The sequence below is a fragment of the Peromyscus leucopus genome, chromosome 22 (assembly GCF_004664715.2).
Source record: "Peromyscus leucopus breed LL Stock chromosome 22, UCI_PerLeu_2.1, whole genome shotgun sequence".
NCBI lineage: Eukaryota > Metazoa > Chordata > Mammalia > Rodentia > Cricetidae > Peromyscus > Peromyscus leucopus.
The window spans coordinates 54,925,739-54,944,910 of record NC_051081.1 but is presented as its reverse complement, the minus strand read 5'-3'; the positions used below and the strand labels follow the sequence as shown (position 1 = coordinate 54,944,910).

The following is a 19,172-nucleotide window of genomic DNA, read 5'->3' as shown; positions in this document are numbered from 1 at the left end:
CAACCATCTGTAACTCCAGTTCCAGGAGATCTTCTCGCCTCCAGGGAGCAGCAGGCAAGCACATAGTGCACACCGGTACATGCAGGAAAATACTCGTATGCATGAAATCCATGCGTCTTTAAGATGCAGGTAGTTTTTCCCAGCACTCCACTTCAGGGGGAAGATCAAACACATGCAGCAGACACTGCACTGAGTGCCAGCACTCCTTCTACCAACCACCCAAAGCCTAGCAACGTTCCTCATCCTTGCATCATCCAGGGGGCAATGATACTGTTAGCAAAGGAAGTGTGAGAGGAAGCTGCAGGCCTCAGCCCTGGGTCTGAATCATGAGCTCCACAGAGCAGATGCACCTAGCTGTGCCAAGAATCCACAGATCCTGGCAGCAGGGGTGCCAACCTTCAGCTGCGCTGGTAAGCCGGCTGTTTGGTAATGGAATTCCACCTTGGCATGGAAATGTTGCCGATCGATGCGGGAGATAAGCTCGTCTTCAGGAAAGCCTTGGCTGGGGTTTTTATTTTGTTCATCTTGGAAGAAAAAGCCATCATCAACCTCACCGTGTGCTTGGCTCCCTCAAGCTGCCTCAGAATGATTAATTGCTCTCTACATAATAGAAGTCTTCCAGGAACAATAGAAGCAGTTACTATGGGCTATTCATACACATTCGACTGAAGCCTGGTGGGAAGCTGAGCTCCCGTCAGGGTTTCCCGCTGACACTGGCAACCATAAACCAACTTAGAGGCATAAACCAGGCAAAATAATATTGACGTGCACAAGCTCAAGGAGAATGGGGAACGTACTGTGCTCCAGTCTGCTTGGATGTCAGTTGTTAATTTGGACTTAAGATTGAAGCTGGAGTCTGAAAAGGTGGCAAGGTCTTTCCACCTGTGACGGGGGTTGGGGGTGGGGGGAGTGGTCAAGGTAACTAGAGTACAATTACTAATTACTGATGTCACCACCAAAGCAGATCTGTGCCCCAGTTGATCCCACAGGTTCCATTGACCTCTTCAGAAGCCATTTGTGCCTCATTTGCCGAGATGCTACAGAAACCAAAGGGGTGGACTCAGGACCCTTCTGCTCCCAAGGGAACCAACTTCCTGAAGGAAATGGACACAGGTGGAATATTATTCTAATTGGCTGAAACTTCCAGATGATAGACAGATAATTCTTCAAAAACTCATGTCATGGAGAACAGTACTTCAATTTTTTTCTTGACAGCAACTGAAGACCTTAAACACAGCCATAGCAGTACTTCTTCCATGGGACGTTTAGAACACTAAATAGTGACTTTAAAACCTCATTCCAAAACAGGAAGTAGGGGCTGGAGGGGTTAAGAGCACTGGCTGCTCTTCCAGAGGACCAGGATTCTGGTCTCAGCACCCACATGACAGCTCACACTTGTCTGTAATTCTACTTCCAAGAGATCAGACACACACACACACACACACACACAGACACATGCACACAAAATACCAATGCATGTGAAATAAAAATAACAAATCATTAAAAAAAATTTAAAGCAGGAAGTCGGCTTTAAGCGCTTCCAGTTACACAATCAATCCAAAGTTTCTTTTCTTCCTTCCTAACTTCCATCTTTCCATGTCTTTCTTTTTTCTTTGGAGACAAGGTTTTACTCAGGAGCTCCCCCTGGCTCAGAGCTCACTACATAGCCCAGGCTGGCCTCAAACTCATGGCAAACCTCTGGCTTCAACCTCTTCTGTCCTCTCATTTCCCCTCACCATTACCTCTTAACCTCTGCTTCCTAGCGGCTCCTCCAGAAACTACTCTGTGCTGGGTCTTCTCTCTGAAGGCATCGTGTCCATCCACAGACCCCTGCTTAATCCTCCACCCTGGGTGGGCAGATTTCTGAGAAAATGTTGTGACCCTCTTCAAATTTCATCCTTCCATCCATCTGAAGTGACTGCTGGCGTGCTGGCAGAGAGGTCTCAGGTTGACTCAGTGGATGGTCAGCAGACAGAACTTGAGTTCTCCACAAGTATTAGGAATCGTAAGGTTTCACTCCAGTCTCCACAGAGCAGATGAGATCTCCTCTCACATGCAAAGCTGATGCCCTCAGCCTTTACCCTTATGGCTTAGTATTCATTATCCCCTGTGGCGTGAATGTAAAATGAACCCCACCAGTGGATCCCACTTGAACACTTGGTCCCAGGTACTGGTGCTGTTTGGGGAGGTCCTGGAATCTTTAGGGGGCAGAACTTGGCTGAAGAAAGTGGGTCACTGTGGAGGCGGGTTGTAGCTGGTTCTGGCTCTTGGCCAACCCAAGATATAAAGGGTCTTGGATGGAAGCTCCCGCTGCCATAAGCCTGGCCACTCCAGGGGACCCAGTCACCCCTCCTTGTCATAACCAAACCTAAAGCATGAATCCTATTTTTAGACGTTTCACTATCTTTTCTTTCTTACACATACGAGGATAGACATGAGGCAAGAGAACTTGGGGAGGGGGGCTCTGCAGGGCTTGGCCAGGCCCCAAGTAGAATTCCTATGGGGAGAAGACGGAACGCTATTGTATATTTGAGGAACAACAGCAGAGGCCAGACCACATATTAGGAGGAGCCAGATATGTGGCCCCCTCCCTGCCCTCCTGCTCCTCCCCCTTCTAGGGGACAGAGACACTGCTTCCCACTTCATCTGCCCCACCCCCACCCCCGTCTGCAGGTCGTACTGAACACTAAGTGGGTAGGCGGGCCTCTTCGGAAGGGTCTTCTAAGAGCATGATTCAATCACACAAGTGCATGGAGGTCTTCAAGGGCTCTCAGCAGAAGCATAAGAGCATTGAGAAGATCCTAGAGGACAAAGGTGGAGAGCTGCGAGACAACCCGGGAAGCCTACGGCGCACCCACAAGACACAGAAGAGGACCTGAGCAGTTGAAGTCGGGCACAGCTTTCCAAGGGCACCCAAAAGAGGTGGCTTCGCTGTACTGATGCTTCAGTGAGGAACCCGGGTGATACCCTGTGTCTGACATTATCAAGTGTACTGTTGAGTCGTGCCTGTCATAAAAAGGCTGTGTGTGTGTGGGGGGGGGGGGACGACGACGCTGTCTGCCTTTCGGCACTCTGGGCTTTCCCCACAGTATGCATCCTCTGCAGGTGCATTTGTGGTTATTTTGCAAAAAACCGGAAACTTGCTTTGTTGTAACTTTCTCTCTGGGGTGGGGTGGGGGGTTTCATTGTCTCTGTCTCCTAATTGGTATTTGTTATAACTCCCAGTTTAGTCTCATCTGCAAGTTTCACTCCAGCTCTGATTGCTCCTTTGTCGTTAATAAAAACACTCGGTGATTATTTACCATCCATTGTGCACTAACAATGCCTTAGGAGTTCTGCAGAGGAGCGCATTCTGCTCTAGGCAACCTCGTTCTCTCGGCCCTGAAAGGTTCTCCTCGAATAGCAAGCACAATTGGGCTCTTGTCCTTCTGTGGATCCCAAATGGGTTACAATTGAGGATCTGTGTGCCCAGTGGCCTCAGCAAGTCAAATCCCCAGAGAGTCTGTCACGGGAAAGAGTCTGCCTGCCTCACCTGGAGTTCCTCATCTACTGTGTAGACAGAAGTTAAGAATGTGTTACCTGGGGGCTGAGGATATGGTTCCATTCGTAAAGTGCCCACAGTACAAGTATGAGAACCTGAGTTCAGATTCCCAGCACCCATGTGAAGGCCAGAGGTGGCAGCATGTCTCTAGCCTAGTGCAATGGGACAGAGATGGGTGATCCCGGCAGCTCACTGGTCCTCCAGCCCAGCTGAATCAATGAGCTCCTGGTGTGACTTGCGGGTACAGCGTTTCGTGCACTGTGCTGCCAGTTAACAACAGAATTACACTCCCTTAGGACATGCCAGAAGAGGAACCCCAGGAACCTGTGACTTGATCAGCAGATAGGGTCTCTCCGATGACCAAGCTGAGTTTCTCGTTGTGGCCATGTCAGTCACAGGCACACAGCGGGGACACTGCATGAAGATGGAGGCAGACTAGGGTGATTCGTATGCACGCTAGAGAAAGCCCAGGGCTGCCAGATACTACTACCAAGAGGAAGGAAGCAAAGAGATACACGTGAGTCTTCCCCACAGCCCTCAGAAGGTTCCAAGACACTTCCATCTGGACGTCCCAACCACTGCTCGGAAGAGTCATGTGACTATTAATCTTCCTTGTCGACTTGTGGATCACGAAACAGCTCCGTCATTAGTGGAGCCTGGGAGGGCGTCTATGAAGACATTCCCACAGACTAAGGGGAAAAGTCCACCCTGAATGTGGGAGACATGATGTCATGGGCTGGTGGGCTGGTCAGTCTTCATCGAATCACCATGGAAACAGACCTCTGGGTGAATCTCGGAGGGTGTTTCTATCAGGAATTAACTGAAGTGGGAGGAATTCATCTCGAATGTGGGCCAAGAAGCAGATTTTTGGAAGAGCACGCTGAGCATCGGCATTTCCCTCCCGCCCCCAGCCTCTCTCTCCACCCCAACTCCACTTGCTGGCTGTGGGTGGAGGCCATGTGACCAGTTACCCCACACGCCTGTTGCCACGCCCTCAGCCTAGGAGTTGAAAGAAACCCTTCCCCACCTACGCTGCTTTTGTCACGGATTTGTTACAGCGGTGAGAAATCCTGATGTAGCTGAATGAATGAATGAATGAATGAATGAATGAATGAATGAATGAAAAGGGAGAGAGCAGAAATCAGCCAGCAGGTCCCCTCTTTTGCTTCTGACTTGGTTGAAATGTAAAGAGTCTCGGGCAACACTTACGCTGGCATGGCCTGCGCCCTCTGTTCTCCGCGGTAAGGGACTGGCGTCCCCTCCAACCATGGTCCGAAATGGTCCTGAAGTTGCTTCTGGGCGGTGTTCCCTCACAGCAATCCAGCCTCGGCATATAGATGCCGTGTTCCAAGTGACAACACCCCTTCTCTCCTCCCCCTAATGCCTCCCCCTCCTCCCCTCCCCCCTCCCGCCGTACTCATTGTCCAATTCTCAGGCCAGCCAATGGAGCAGCTACAAAAGATGGAGACAGGCAGGATTTACAAAAATTCTCCTGTATTCCAGCCAAAATATCTTTAAAAAGAAATCCCTTCCGAAGGGGAGACAGAGGACGTAAGACACAATACATTTAAAATATGTATTGAAATTATAAATCCGACATTTCCATAGGATTCTAAAGTACAAATCACAACAGGAAAAGGCATTCGAACAGCTCTGATACATCACAGTGTTAGTGGTACAAAGTGTACTCACGTTTCAGAAACCACAAACGCAATTTTCTCAATTTTTTTTTTGGTGTGTGTGTGTGTGTGTGTGTGTGTGTGTGTGTGTGTGTGTGTGTGTTTGTTGGGTCTTACCACCACTTGTCAAATACAGAATGTATACGTGTGCACGTGCGTATGACTGACACATGCATGTTTTTTATACAAGATTGAAATACACCCGAGGCAAAGTATAAAAGTATAAGGTCAGGCACGTGGCACACAGCTTACACCTAACTGGAGGGCCCTGGGGTCTTGGAAGACAGGATTATACAAGTCAGGAGGGCTGGAGACCACGGGGTGGGGGGTGGGGTTAACTGCCAAAAGGGCGGGCTCTCCTAATCACAGGGCATTGGCAATTGTTTGAACATAAGCCCCTCCCTCCTGGCCGAGTTTTTTGGCAACAGCCAGTTACAATCTCTTTACCTTATTTAACTTTACAAGGGTTTGGGTTCATTGTGAGAGAGAAACAAGCTTTGGTATCTTTTTTTTTTTTTTTAAAAAAAAAAAGAAAACCTTCATGAAATTGTATACATGCAAAGTGTTTCCCTTGATGATTTCGGTGTGATTTACATATATATATATATTCACAGGTATGTTTATTAATCTGTAGGAATCTAGGAAGTATACAAAATAAGTCCTCCCTCGTCCTTTCCCATCCCCTAATTTTTAAAGGCGACCAAGGGAAACACTTCTAATTCATAAAATAACCTTTCCCCTTTTCTAATTCCAATGGAAAGGATGAATTCATCTGGAAGTCAGGTGTTCAAGCCTGACGATCCTTCCTCCCATGGGGGGGCGCGTGTTTAACGGGGAACCTGGACAAGGTCTCACACCTGTTTTCTGGAACAATACACTATAGAGAGTATTTGTTCTCTTCAGGACAGGTACTGAAGTGGGGAAGGCGCTGGGCCTGCAATCTGAGCGACTCCCAGGTGCTGAGGTGGTCCATAATCCATGGAGTCCACATCTTTGTCCCGACCACAGGAGCTGGCTCCCAGCTCCATGAACACCCATCATGACTTCGCCTCTGAAGGCATCACCCTGGTGAGCATATGAAGCCACAGGCTGGAGGGCTACGCTTGGCAGGGATTAGCACACCCCGTAAGACTACGGCATGGTTAGCCACCCAATGGCCTCAGATAACCCACAGGCCAGCAGGCCCTCAGCAGAGATAGCCCTTCTAGATATAGCCCTACTACAGAGCCCTACCAGAGAGCCCACTGCCTGTCACGAAGAGGGTTTCCCACAAGCTCGGGACGGAACAGTCTTCTTCCATCGGGAACAGGGTCTGTCTCAGGGAACTCCATTTTCAGTTCTGACAAACCTACACCAAGCAGCAGAAAGGGTGCTACAAATGCTCACAGAGCACTTCAAGCTACCCTGGACTGAGAGCAAGCCCAGTCACATCGGGGGGCCATCATCGTTACTATTCCACATGCAGTTCACATCACATGTGGTTCAAGCTGAATGTCCATAATAAATGACGTGGGTGTCTCTGCTAAAAGGACTCCCACAGGGAACAAGGCAAGCTTATATATTTCAGTGTGATCTTGCTGGTGTTTCTAGAGGGAATGGACATGTTAGCTTTATTAAGAAATCTAACGAGTAAGTAGGCTTGATACAAAGGCTCAGGGCAGACAGGGATACTCTGTCCACACTCATTCGGCCCTAGAAACCCTATGGTTCCTGGCTGTGTCCAGTCATGTGCTTAGGAAGATTGCCATAGGCTGAGGTGTGAGTAGGTGGGGTTACAGAGGCATGGGAACCTTCAGAAGTGTCCCAGATACCAGGTGACTCCGTCTTCAGTTATGGAGCCTGTGCTGCCGAGTGGGAACACAGCCTCCCAGGAGGCTGTCACTCCCACCACAAGGACAAATGAAACCCTGAAACAGACAGCAGTGGTCAGGCAAGGCAGGAAGGACCACGGTGTGCCTGTGCACCACTGGAACCAGGGCCCAGGCTGGCTGCCACCTCAGAAAGGCATGTTTAAAGGGTGGTGGCTGGATGGTTTCACATACAAATCGCGGGCTTGAGGTCTCAAATTCAGCCACTGGTTCACATAAAGTTGTCAAACCTTTCCAGAAAAGTCCGGCCACCTTTCCCCATGTTTCTAACCACAGAGGCTCAAGGCCAGGCTTCAGCCAGAATGAAGGTCTCAGAGGTCACGCCTGGTCAGTGAACTTTTAAATTTCGACTTTCTGAGCACTTTCTGAGCGTGGTTTTGATATGGACTGAGCTTCTAAATGGCTTTTGCTTAATAAAGAAAATCAATCCCAGAGGGCGAGAAGCCTGTGGTTGTCTTACCTCATTCACTGTCTATTAAAAATAAAGGAAGTGACGTCATTTCTGCACAGGCAGCGTTTGCTGGGACTTGACACTGATCCCTAAGTGCAGGATCACACAGACAGCCACTAAGGATGCGACGTGCTTGCAAAGACAATGGCTGAGATGATAGGACTCCGGGTTCCCTTTTCTCCTCTCTAGGACACTTAGTAAGCCTTCAGACCACTGCCTCCCTGCAAACCTCCACACCTCCACCCTGCTCCTGGGAAGCATGTTGGGCTCTGAAAGTCAATCCTGAAAGAAAGGACTCTCTCCTATTTTCAGAGGCAATTGGCAAAGGGCCTGTTTCTTATTATCTTGCACTTTGTTGACATGGAAACACATAGCCTAGGAAAGACCAATTCACCAACTCCCCACAGCAGATAATTAAATGAAACAGAAGGGTCCTTCCTCCTTCCTTCCCTCCTCCACCCTTCTTCCCTTTCATTTTCTTCCTTTTTTTCCCTAGCAAGAATAAACTGGTTAACTACAGGGCTGGGTCTGTGTGATGTGAGTCTCATGACTTTTCAAATTACGTAAAGCATTTGAACAATGCAAAGACTTCAGAAAGTTCCCACCCAATCTTCCAAGAGTCCCCCAGGGACAGATGACTCTAACTCTCCTTGCCTGAAAAGTGGGGCAAGGAGTCAGAGCAGAGTCCTTCAGAGCAAAACATCTAGTTTGAAGATATTCAAAGGCATTGGCTGCCACCTGGGAGAAGGGAGACCGCAGGAATGGGCCCTGTGAGCTGAACTGGAGAAGTGTGTGTGTGTGGGAGGCGGGGGTGATGTAAAGCTGGAGACATTTCTTAAATGTGTCAATATCTTCGAAGAAATGCAACAACAGGGGACCTGTGTGGATAACAGTACACAGCTCAGAGCATTCAAAAAGTAATTACAGCAGGTTCCAAGAAAAACACAAAGTGTGCATAAGGCTTTCTGTAGCTCCTGAAAAAAAAATGGTCAGGCCAGAGAAAAGTCATTTACCTGTAACTTCATAAAATGCACATTTCAAAAAAGGCATAGGATGGTTTATACGCACCTTGTTGATTTTCACTATTCAGTTGACAGAAAGGGGGAAAAAGCCTTCTAAAAAGGATTTTACTAAATGCCTTTAGGAGTAAAAACAGTTGTCACAAATGGAGAGATTTTCTCAAGTCAGATAATCAGGTGCTGGCTGAAGAGAGTCCTAATTCTTGAAGACTTCTCCTGACAACATGGTGCCATCTTGAAGCCAAGGTGTCCCTTTGTCTGAGTGGGTCTCCTAAGCTCCCACTGGACACTCCCAGTCTACGGCCGGGGGATAAAACTGCCTGATATGTGGCTGATGCCGCCTCAGGCCGTATCTGCAGACACAGGTGTGGGAAGCACCCACCCATTTCTAGCTCACCTCACCTCCCCCACACCCCGGAGACCACACCCGAGGCCTCTGCCCACTTGCTGACATCATCCCTGAAATCTCTGCAGCAAGCCGGACACTGAAGCTCATAGGGGCACATAAGGCAAGAAACATGTTTAGTGGGGGGTGGGGGGGAGGGTAGGGGGCCACACGTCCCGAAGCAGGGGTCTGTTCCAGCATCATCACGCAGTCCTCTAGGTGGGGAGTGGGTCATCATCACCTTTACTGCATTTGCACTTGCAGCAAAGAACAAAGGGTGTGGCCAGGAGCAAGAAAGGAGAAGCCACTAAGAGCAGGAGCCCAAATCCAGCAAAAATTCCCACCACCTAGAAGGGAAACAGAGGAGAGGTGAGGAGGGCTGGTTTGTAGGATCCCCCCCTGAAGTTTAAACCATGATTCTACCATTCTGCCTATACATCTAATCATCTATATCTATCCATCTATCTGTCCGTCCATCCATCCATCCATCCATCCATCCATCCACAGGCCCACCGTACAGTCTGCCCACCCACCCTACGTCTTCATCTACTCAACTGCCCATCCATCTATGCATTCATTCGCCCACTCACCCATCCAGCCATCCACCAAATCATGCTTGTATCCATTCACCATCTACACACTCACTCACTCATCTGCTTCTTTAACCATCACCCACATACCCCTCTCTCTCCCTATCTCTCTGACTGATCATTGCTTCATCTGCTTGTATTCCTTTCTCATTTCTCTCCCTCCCCTGCTTTCTCTTCTCCCTTTGTGGATCCCCCTCTGCCCTGCATCCATTTTTTTTCCTATGCATTCAGCTCATTACTGATTTCTCCTTGAGCAACCATGATTAGTTAGACAATGGCCAGCTATTACAAATACAAAGACACCTGAGATCCGGACACTCCAGGAAAACATCATCTAATGGAAAGGCCAAGACTTCATTGAAGGCTAACAACAGGAAGTGGGTTCAGTTCCATCCAAGAAATAGAAACCTACTTTTCCAGGAGGACAGGAAATGGTTGAGATGACAGAGATGCCCAGATGGTTTAGTATGTGAGAGGGCAAGGACAAAACCTTCAAACAAAGGAACTAGAGTGGCAGGGGCATGGGACATCAGACATTACACCGAGCTACCCTTGCCTTTCTGGAGTTTAAAATTTAATATGGACTGCTATCATCATCATCATCATCATCATCATCATCATTATATTATTGCTTTTCAAGACAGGGTTTCTCTATGTACCCTGGCTGTCCTGGAACTCTCTGTAGACCAGGCTGGCCTTTAACTCACAGACATCAACCTGCTTCTCTGCCTCCCAAGTGCTGGGGTTAAAGACATGTGCCACCACCACCTGGCTATATTTTGATTTTTTAAAAACTTGGTCTTTTCCCCCCCTCTAGGTATAAGGCTCAAATGAAGACCTGCTGACATCTACACCAGCCCGTGGGGCTGTTTCAAATGAACAGGTCTGGCCTGGCTCAGATCAACCCCACTCTTCCTACTGAGAGCTGAATGTGGAGTTAGACTGCCACCTAGTGTTCAAGATGAGAAATAACATGACTTTAACAATCTCTAAGGCTCTACTACACTGTAAAGCATCAAACATACATGAAGGAAAAAATTCCCTCACTGGAATTTTTCCTGGAAACAAATCGCTCGTGCGCGCGCACGCACACACACACACACACACACACACACACACACACACACACACACACACACACACACCACAGTGCCTGCATGCGTGTACATGCCCACATTTATAAATAAGACCACGTTTGATAAAAGACATCACACTGCATTGAAAATTGAGGCTGTGCAGATGCTAAGTCTCATCCAGAGCGCTCATTTGATGAACATAATATTGGTGGTGGGATTGCACCAAGCAGGTCAGGTGATGTATTGAAATCACGGGAAGACGGTGGGCGCTAGAGAGATGGCTCAGCACTTAGATGTGCACACTGCCCTTCCAGAGGACCCGAGTTGGGTTCTCAGCACTGATGCTGAGCAGGTCACAAATGCCTGTAATTCCAGCTCTAAGAGGAGCTGATGTTTTCTTTTTATCTCTGCACTCAGGTACACACACACACACACACACACACACACACACACACACACACACACAAAATAATGTTTAAAAATATATTTTAAAAAAACCACATGCATACTGATATTTAAGGCCCATAACTGCACAGTGAGGTCACCTGGAGCTCCTAATAACCCCAGCCTCACAGCAGGTGACTGTCAGCCTTGAAGGAGCCACACATCTTCCAAAGTCAAACCCATGAGCACAGGTTCACATCCTCTCCAGTAAGGCACCAGCTCATCTCAGCTCCTCAGCCTACCTTATCTGTATTTGCATGCTGTTTGGTAAGCCGACCTACCAAGTCACTGCCAGCTGGTTAAAGGTGGATGTGAAAATCACCAGAAGAAAAGAAAGACAAAGTGGTGACACAAAACCGGACATTCACTCGGGGAACACTGTTGTGTGACACTTTGAATTCTGTCGCTCCATACCGACAATGAAGTCTGCTTTGAATAAAAGGGAGGAGCCAGAAATAGCTGACCAACATTAACCATAGAGGTCTTGGAGGACTGAGGACAGATAGACACAGGAGGTAGTAGGGCGTGGCTTAGAGAGGATCTCGGTCCTTTTGGATGGAAGGACGACAGAGATAGGAGATCACTGGTTGCTTCTCTGCCACTTCTCTGATCATTCAGGGTCTTACCATGACATCTGACTCCCGAGTTTTTACTGATAAGAATAATTAGATAAATGAATCAGAACATGATAGTCAGGCCCTAAGCATGTGGGTGATTGAGGGGTGGGTCGAGGCTCCCCAGAGGGTGATGTCACACACATGGTGACATCAGCATGGGTAAGCACCGAGGGTTGCAGGACAAGCCTCCATGTGACTTTCATAAGCCAACACTGTTATGTCAGAGCACAAGCTTTGCGAACATGTCAAGTCCTCCTGATTACAGATGTCCTGGGATGACCCAACTGGACAGAAAAAATAGCACATGGTCAGTGGTTTTCCCAGAGACTCCAACTGCATTCCAACTTGGGAAGACCGAGTCCACATCAAAGCCAGGGAAAGGTGAACCAGTGTCTTAAACGTCATTCACTGACGGAGCAAATGTCAGTGGCCTAAGATGACGGAGTCTCACTGGGTCTCTGGATTAACAGCCAGTCCAATACTCTTTTTAAAACTTTTTAAAAGTTTGTATGTCTATGTGTGTGCACAGTTTTGTGGGTATGTGAACACATGTGGAGGTCACTGGCCAAAGTTGGGTGTCTTCCTCAGTTGCTCTCCAACTTTTTATTTTTCTTTCTGGGTTTCTTACTAATCCCGAGCTCATGGATTTGGCTAGACTGGGTGGCCAGCAAGACCCTGTCTCCACTTCCCTGTAGTCTCGATTGGGATTACAGGTGTGTGCCGCTGCATGCAGCTTTCCATGTTCTGATTTTACAGATGCAAAATCTATGACCCAATATGCTCTTCCCAAGGTCCATATTGCTCCAGCTTCAGATGGTCATCTTAGTGTCCATCAAGCAACTCTGCAGGAACCCCTGTCCTTCACCCTGGGGCTGGGGGTGGGGAGGACCTCGTGCATATCCTCACATACACAAGGGAATGCAAAGTCAAAAACTGGCTGGCCCAATGTCCTGAAATGAGTTTTGCCTTCTGGACTAGACCTGAGTGGAAAAGTCTCTCTTCGCTGCTCACAGGGAAAGGAGGAGCTTGGATAGAGCTCTCCTGGCAGATGGCCATGACCTGAAACATGAGCTTTGCTCTAGTGAGGGGAAAAAAAAAGGAGTGTCCAGCTCTTCTGCATTTGAGCTTGTGTCTGGGATGACGACGGAGCAAAGCCGATAGACACGACCCAGGGGTGGAGTTTACACTAAATGTTGAAAAGAAAGTTGGATGTTAGGCATAGCTATCATTATCAACTGAGACTCAGTTACTAGCTCATAAGGTCTTTCTGTCCATTAGCACCAGAGTCAGACAGACACCGCCACCTTCCACTCCTGTTAATCTCTGCAGAAGACCTTGTCAGCCAGAATAAATCTGTGTGTATAACTATGTGCATGTGTGTGTTTATTTGTGTGTGCATGCATGCAGTTGTGTTAGAATGGAGCATTTGACAAAGGGGGGGAGCTGAGTAAAATTTACTGTACAATATTTTAAGCTCAGCAAACTGATAAAAGGCTAGCAAGGAGCAGAGCCTCCCCCCCCATACAAATCTGCTAAAATAACAAAGAAGAGTAAGGAAGCAGGAACCCACAAAATCAACATATTTCACACCGAGGACAACACCCTCAAACACTGTGGTCACTAGACCTAGACTGGAGGTCGATCATGAATGCCATGGAGGTCTGAGGTGAGCAAGACCCCGAGCCACAGACAGGAGCACTCCCGGAATCCTAGCTGTCAGGGAGTTTTCGGGCTCAATTAGAATGTGCAGGGTTGCTGGATTTTGTTCAAAGCATCACAAATGGGAAGGTATGGCCAGCAAGGGAACAGCCAGCTAGAAGGCCAGTGGCCGGCAGGACTTGAGAAGCACTGAAACCAGGCAGAGGATGCAGAAGTCATCTCTTGGATGGACCCATTTCCGCAAGGTGGACATAGGAGTGTGTGGGCCTCTTGAGGGCACAGATGTCCTCTCCAGCCACTGTGTACATGTCACATTCCACATCCCATCTGTCACTGGGCTCTGCTTCCCCTGACACAACTGCTCCAGGTGCTGTGGATATCACTCTGTATGCTATGAATGTGTTGCTCTGCTAGGTTAATAAATAAAGTGTTGACTGGTCAGTAGCTAGGTAGGAAGCATAGGCAGGACAAAGAGAGAAGAGAATTGTGGGAACAGGAAGGCTCAGTTAGGAGTCGCCAGCCAGACACAGAAGAAGCAAGATGTCAAGGCAGAACTGGGAAGAGGTACCAAACCACGTGGCTAAACATAAATAAGAATTATGAGTTAATTTAAGATGTAAGATCTAGCTAGCAAGAAGCTTGAGCCATCAGGCCATACACTTTTAATTAATATAAGCTTCTGTGTGTTTATTTGGGTCTGAGTGGTTGTGGGCCTGGGCGGGACTGGAGAGAACTCCAGCTACATCCAGGTTCATGTCCTTCACTGGAGCTTGTCTGTCTTTCCACCAGAATCTCAAGGAATGTCACCACTGTTCCCACGCCCCGGTGTTCAGTCCTCCTCTGGGCGGGAACCCACAAGCTCATTATTTCCACCTCTGTCGGTTCAGCAGGAACAGACCTTGAAGAGCCAGAACAAAGATCATGACTAACCTATCTCAAACATGCTACCCATGCTGAAGCGGCTGAAGGAAGGAAGCTGGGGACATGGCCACGAAGCAACACTAAGGTCCATGCTTCACTATCTGACAACCATTCTGCACCATCTCTTTGCTCTGGGAAGAGGACCGGGGCATTGAGGTTACCTGGACGAGCAAACCCTTGCAGAGAAGACAGGCTGATGTACAACAAGAGGCAAGACACGTGCAGGGTCCAGAGGGGAAGGCAGATGTGAGAACAACTGGAATGATGGAGGTGCAGCCTAGTCCTGAGAGATGGGAGGTGGCAGTCACATATCTGAGTCAGAGACCTAAGGCTTAAATGGGCTGCACGGAGTGCAGATGGAATCTCAGAGCTGGACATGGGCAGGAAGCAGAGATTCAGGGGTCATGAAGGCCAGGGCTATGCAGATGCAGGAGCGCACAGGAGGTTTTATGCCAAGAGCATAAGCACAGGAAAAGATGTAGACTGGATTCCTAAGTTTCCCTCTTATACTACTGGGTACTCTGTAAACACCCAATAAAGATGTCATGAGGATATTGATGAAAGATAAAACCCTGTCTCTCTGTGTCATTAACAAGTCTGTGGAGGCAGAGCTAAGACAGGAAGCCTGTCCAAAGAAATGGGGGAGGTGCAACTGGATCCAGAACCAGGAGACTGGCAGGGGAACAGGGCCTCTCCAGGCAAGCCACCAAGCCAGGCAAACCACAAGAATTAAGGGGTCTGTGGAGGTCATGAGCACTCTGTGGTGTGTTGGGTTTGGATAAAATTGAAAGCTGCAGGGACCTCACACGGGACCTAGCCTTGCTTGCAAATGCACAAGGTAGAGGGGAGAGATCTTCCATGGACACCGTCTCCCTCGTGGACAGCCAGGTGTTTCCTTTTTGCTTCTGCTACTTCACTGCGGAGACCCACAGAGGCTTCCCAGTGAGATCTGAGCTTGCTTTACCCAGCAGGGATGCAGAAGGGGATGGCTGGACCACGGGTGTGGTCACCAGGTATTTGGAAGGGTCTACCCTTGGCTGTGCGGTGTGCTTTGATCTAGCAAGGGGAGGGGGGTCTTTTGCCCCGCCCCTTGGCATTGTTATAAAAAGTCTTTTTGAAGACAAAGAAGGGGCTGGTGGATTTTGAACCAGGTCCACCCGAAGCTATCCTGTGTTTCTGTCTGTCTCCTCTCCACTCTCTTCTATCTGAAAGTTTCTTATTCCTCTCTCCTCCTCATAGGAACCCTTTAAAAGGTGGGAGCTGGCCTCCCACACTTCACACACTTGGGTCACTGTTGTGGTAACTTTCCTCATCCTTGAGCCCTGGTTTGCTCGCTGCTTTTAGTCATTTCAATCCCTGTCTAATCTCTGATGGCCTGTGTTCCCTTCCCCATGGCCTGTGTGTCTCTGAAATGCTGTCCATCACATCTTCATGTGGACAACCCTACCACTGCAGACAACATCTCCCCCCCCCAACACACACACAGATGCTTATAGAAGACGCTGTATAAAAAGTGCAGAACGCCAAAGCAACTCACACCCCATTACTGTCAGGGAGTGAGCAGGGGGCATCAGGCCTGGTCAGCGGCTGGGTGAACTGCCTGCTCTTCTCTAACACTTTACAGGAAATCCCCCCAGCCCCGCTACAGACACCCACACTCGTGGACTTCCATCCCCATCAACCTACAGTGGGGAGCGCCGAGGAAACGTACAGTGAGACCCACCCCCAACTCTAGGCCACCGTCCTGAGAGTGGGTCTGTCTTTAGATAGACCGGCACAGTGACCTCCTGGGAAAGAAGCCCCTCCCACCACAGCTAGGAAGTATTGCAGATTCCACTCTCCTAACCCCTTTGTAGTTCCAACTTCAGTTGCCTGCAAGATCCCGCAAAGCCTTCGGGGATGCGGCCTTGCTAAAATCCCAGACTAATCCCATCCTCCCTGTCCCACTACCCACATAGATCCGTCCTTCCACAATCCAAGCACCTCACCATCCCCGTCCTCTCCACCCTGCTCCACGTACACACGGATCTACTCCTTGATACTCAGAAGTAGTGCTAACTGTAGTGGGTGGCTGTGTGAGCCGTGTCCTGAGGCACCGCCCCTTGTGGGGCGGCTGTAGCGGTTACCCCTGCCTATGACCTTGAGGTACCGGCCTCTGGCGCATGGCCACTCGGGACCCTTAAGACCTGGGATGCATGCACACCTCCTCAGTGGCTACCTCGTGGTTTTGGATGCTGAGATATTGGACCAAGCTGTTCAGCATGGGATATACAGCTCAGCTTTCCTGGACCCTACGATAAATCTCCCACGGTTGAGAGTATACCCCCGAATAAATTCCTTTGATCATTAAATAGACTCTGTGGATTAATCCCATTATCTAACACACAAGGAACCATCCCACCCTTGCTATCTAAGAGCTCTAACCTCCCCCTACACACACACACACACACACACACACACACACACACTTTCCTTGAGATCAAAGTTCGAGGTGCACAGCCCTCTTACCTGTGTCCGATGCCAGATCACCGATGCCCGGGAATGGCCCAACTTGTTGCGACAAGGTCCCTTGTCATAATGTATCAGAAGGAAGTCATCCTGCGAAGGGCAAAGGTCAAAAATGTTGGACTCGGCCCTCCGCATGTTTTATATTCCAGATACACAGTGTGTGGACCCAGGCAAGAGTGACAGCGGGGGAATGTGCGGAAACTTGGACGCTGTTCCTCTGGGCCACCATCCCTCTTCACAGAGCAGCCAGAGGGAGCTGTTAGCCCCATTCCATAGAGGGAGTCCTGGGGCCAGCTTTCAGTATTGAGCCAGAGAAGCGTCTCCTGGGTATAAGGCCTGTCTCTGGAACTTGTACCAACACGGATGACTACAGAGGAAGATGGAGTTTCCTCTGGGCCTGCCTGTGTCAGATCCCACGAGACCAGACCAGCTTCTCACCAGGCCAGTCCTCCCTCAGTTCAGATTTCCAGAAACATTTTGCAGTGTTTCTCTTTACTCAAGAACCAGTCCGGCAACCACCCTCTACCTACATGGTCTCCTCCTGTCTGGAGTGAGCAGGCATCCCTTCCCAGCGCACAGAGAACTGTCTGCTCCATGCCTCCCTCCACATGGCCTCTCCTCGCGTTCTTAGGACAGTCACTTCCAGACTGCCGGGTTGCTGGGCTGAGGGCTCACTGTGTCGGTCATCTCTGAGGATTCTTACCCCTCCAGCAAGGGACCTCAATGTGTATCAGGACCACTGGGTATCAGGGACAGGTACTCTGCACCCTCCCACCCCACCCCACCCCACCCCACACACAGAAGGCCCTGACTGTCCATCATCAACAGGAAACAGGTAAAAAAACAGCACCAAAAGGCCAACACCCTTTGCTCGTATAACCAAGGCCACCATGGGAAGCTTCCTTTGAAGTAAAGTGTCCAATATGACTGAAAGGACAAGAAAACCAGAGAAACCTAGGATCCCACCCACCAACTTCTGGCCTCTCGGGTCAACTCTGCTAGAGCTATGGGGCAGGGAAGCCATTCTGCCTCTGGTGCTGGAAAGGGAACCACCCTGGAGTTTGCTGACTTAAGGTCAAGCCTCTCAGGGTCCAAATACACGGCCTTGTGGCGGCAAACCCTGGCTTTTATGATGCAGTTCCCAACAATGACCACCGGGGGCAGAAGTTCAGCGGCTGTCTCACCTTCCCTGGACAGGTGAGTGAGCTCACAGCCTCTTCTAGTCCAGGCATGTTTCTGTTGAAACTCCTCTGGCCACATCTGCCTGCTGTGAGCGCTCCCCCTGGACTCTGAGTTACCCTTTCCTGCTCATGTACAGTTGCCCAGAGAATGGTTTAAGTGCACTTGTCTCGTTTATCCAATCTGCCTATCACTGCACCTTGCTCTGTGGCTCTCTAAAAGGCTTTGAAGTCCTTTTCAAAAACACACACCAAGCCACATGGCATCACCTGCTTCCAAGTCTTTACTATTCTCCATCCTTGAAAGTGGATACTGGCTATCCAAACCTCCTAGAAAGCCAGTGGCAAAGACTGGCTAGACTGGCTTTCTAGCCTCCCCGGCCACGCTCCACAGATACTGTGACCACACTGGCAGAGGTGGAAACATTCTAAAGAGAGACACTTGGGCCACCCCAAACCCTTTGTCTATACAGCTATCGGAAAATAATGATCTCCATGGAGTTGGGATTTCCCCAGGAGTCTTAGAAGAAACAGGCTGAATCCTGGGACCAGATTGGGAGGTGGTGTCATGAGGGAAGAGTTCACACCTTCCTGACAACTTGCCAGGCTACCTTGCAGCTGAGACAATGATGGGTGGGGCCAACCTTGGCCAAGGCTACTAAGTTTTGTCTTATCTCTTGCTCTTTTTTTTAAACCTAAGCCTCATGCTGACACTTGAAAGATAAGAGCTGTGGGGGTGGGGTGAGGGGTGGGGTGTCACTGAACTCCTTTATCCCTTCCTCTTCCCAACCGCAACCACACTGAACAAATCTCTCTGCTTCTCATTTGTCTCTTTAATTGGGATACTGGGGCTGGGTAGCCTAGTTGTGAGAGCTACTCAAAGTCCACGCTTTGATCCTAACAGTTCTGGTAATAACACTGACCCACAGGCAAAGGGCATGCCCACTTCCCAGACGACTCCTCGCATGGCTGCTCTGTTAGGTAACCAGGCCCGCCGGAGGTCAGAGCCCTCAACCTCGCACACAGAGACCGGGAAGGTCATGACTTCGCCCTGGCTTCGCCTCCTCTCACCGGCATTTCCGGCCATGTCAGGCGGCACACACCTTCACCTCCTTTTACTGTGTCCGGTTCTTTGGTGACTGCTGGCTTCAACACCTCCTGTTCCCTTTGGCAGTGAACAAACTCTTGCTCAGCTTTCACGTTCCAGTCACCCCCAACCCCCAGCCTCTGCTCCAT

At 49.3% G+C, this 19,172-nt stretch overlaps 1 protein-coding gene across 4 annotated transcripts in view; it reads right to left on the bottom strand.

Moving 5' to 3' along the window:
* Positions 1 to 5,275: 5,275 nt before the first annotated feature.
* Rnf144a (ring finger protein 144A) overlaps positions 5,276 to 19,172 on the bottom strand; it is a 121,229-nt gene continuing 107,332 nt past the window's right edge. For all 4 annotated transcript variants that reach the window (XM_028893745.2, XM_037198182.1, XM_037198181.1 and 1 more), the window contains 2 exons: positions 16,759 to 16,848; positions 5,276 to 9,290 (listed from right to left, as the gene is read on the bottom strand). In XM_028893745.2, coding sequence (XP_028749578.1) covers positions 9,159 to 9,290; positions 16,759 to 16,848 — 222 coding nt within the window. In that variant the 3' untranslated portion in view covers positions 5,276 to 9,158. The remainder of the gene's footprint in view (positions 9,291 to 16,758; positions 16,849 to 19,172) is intronic.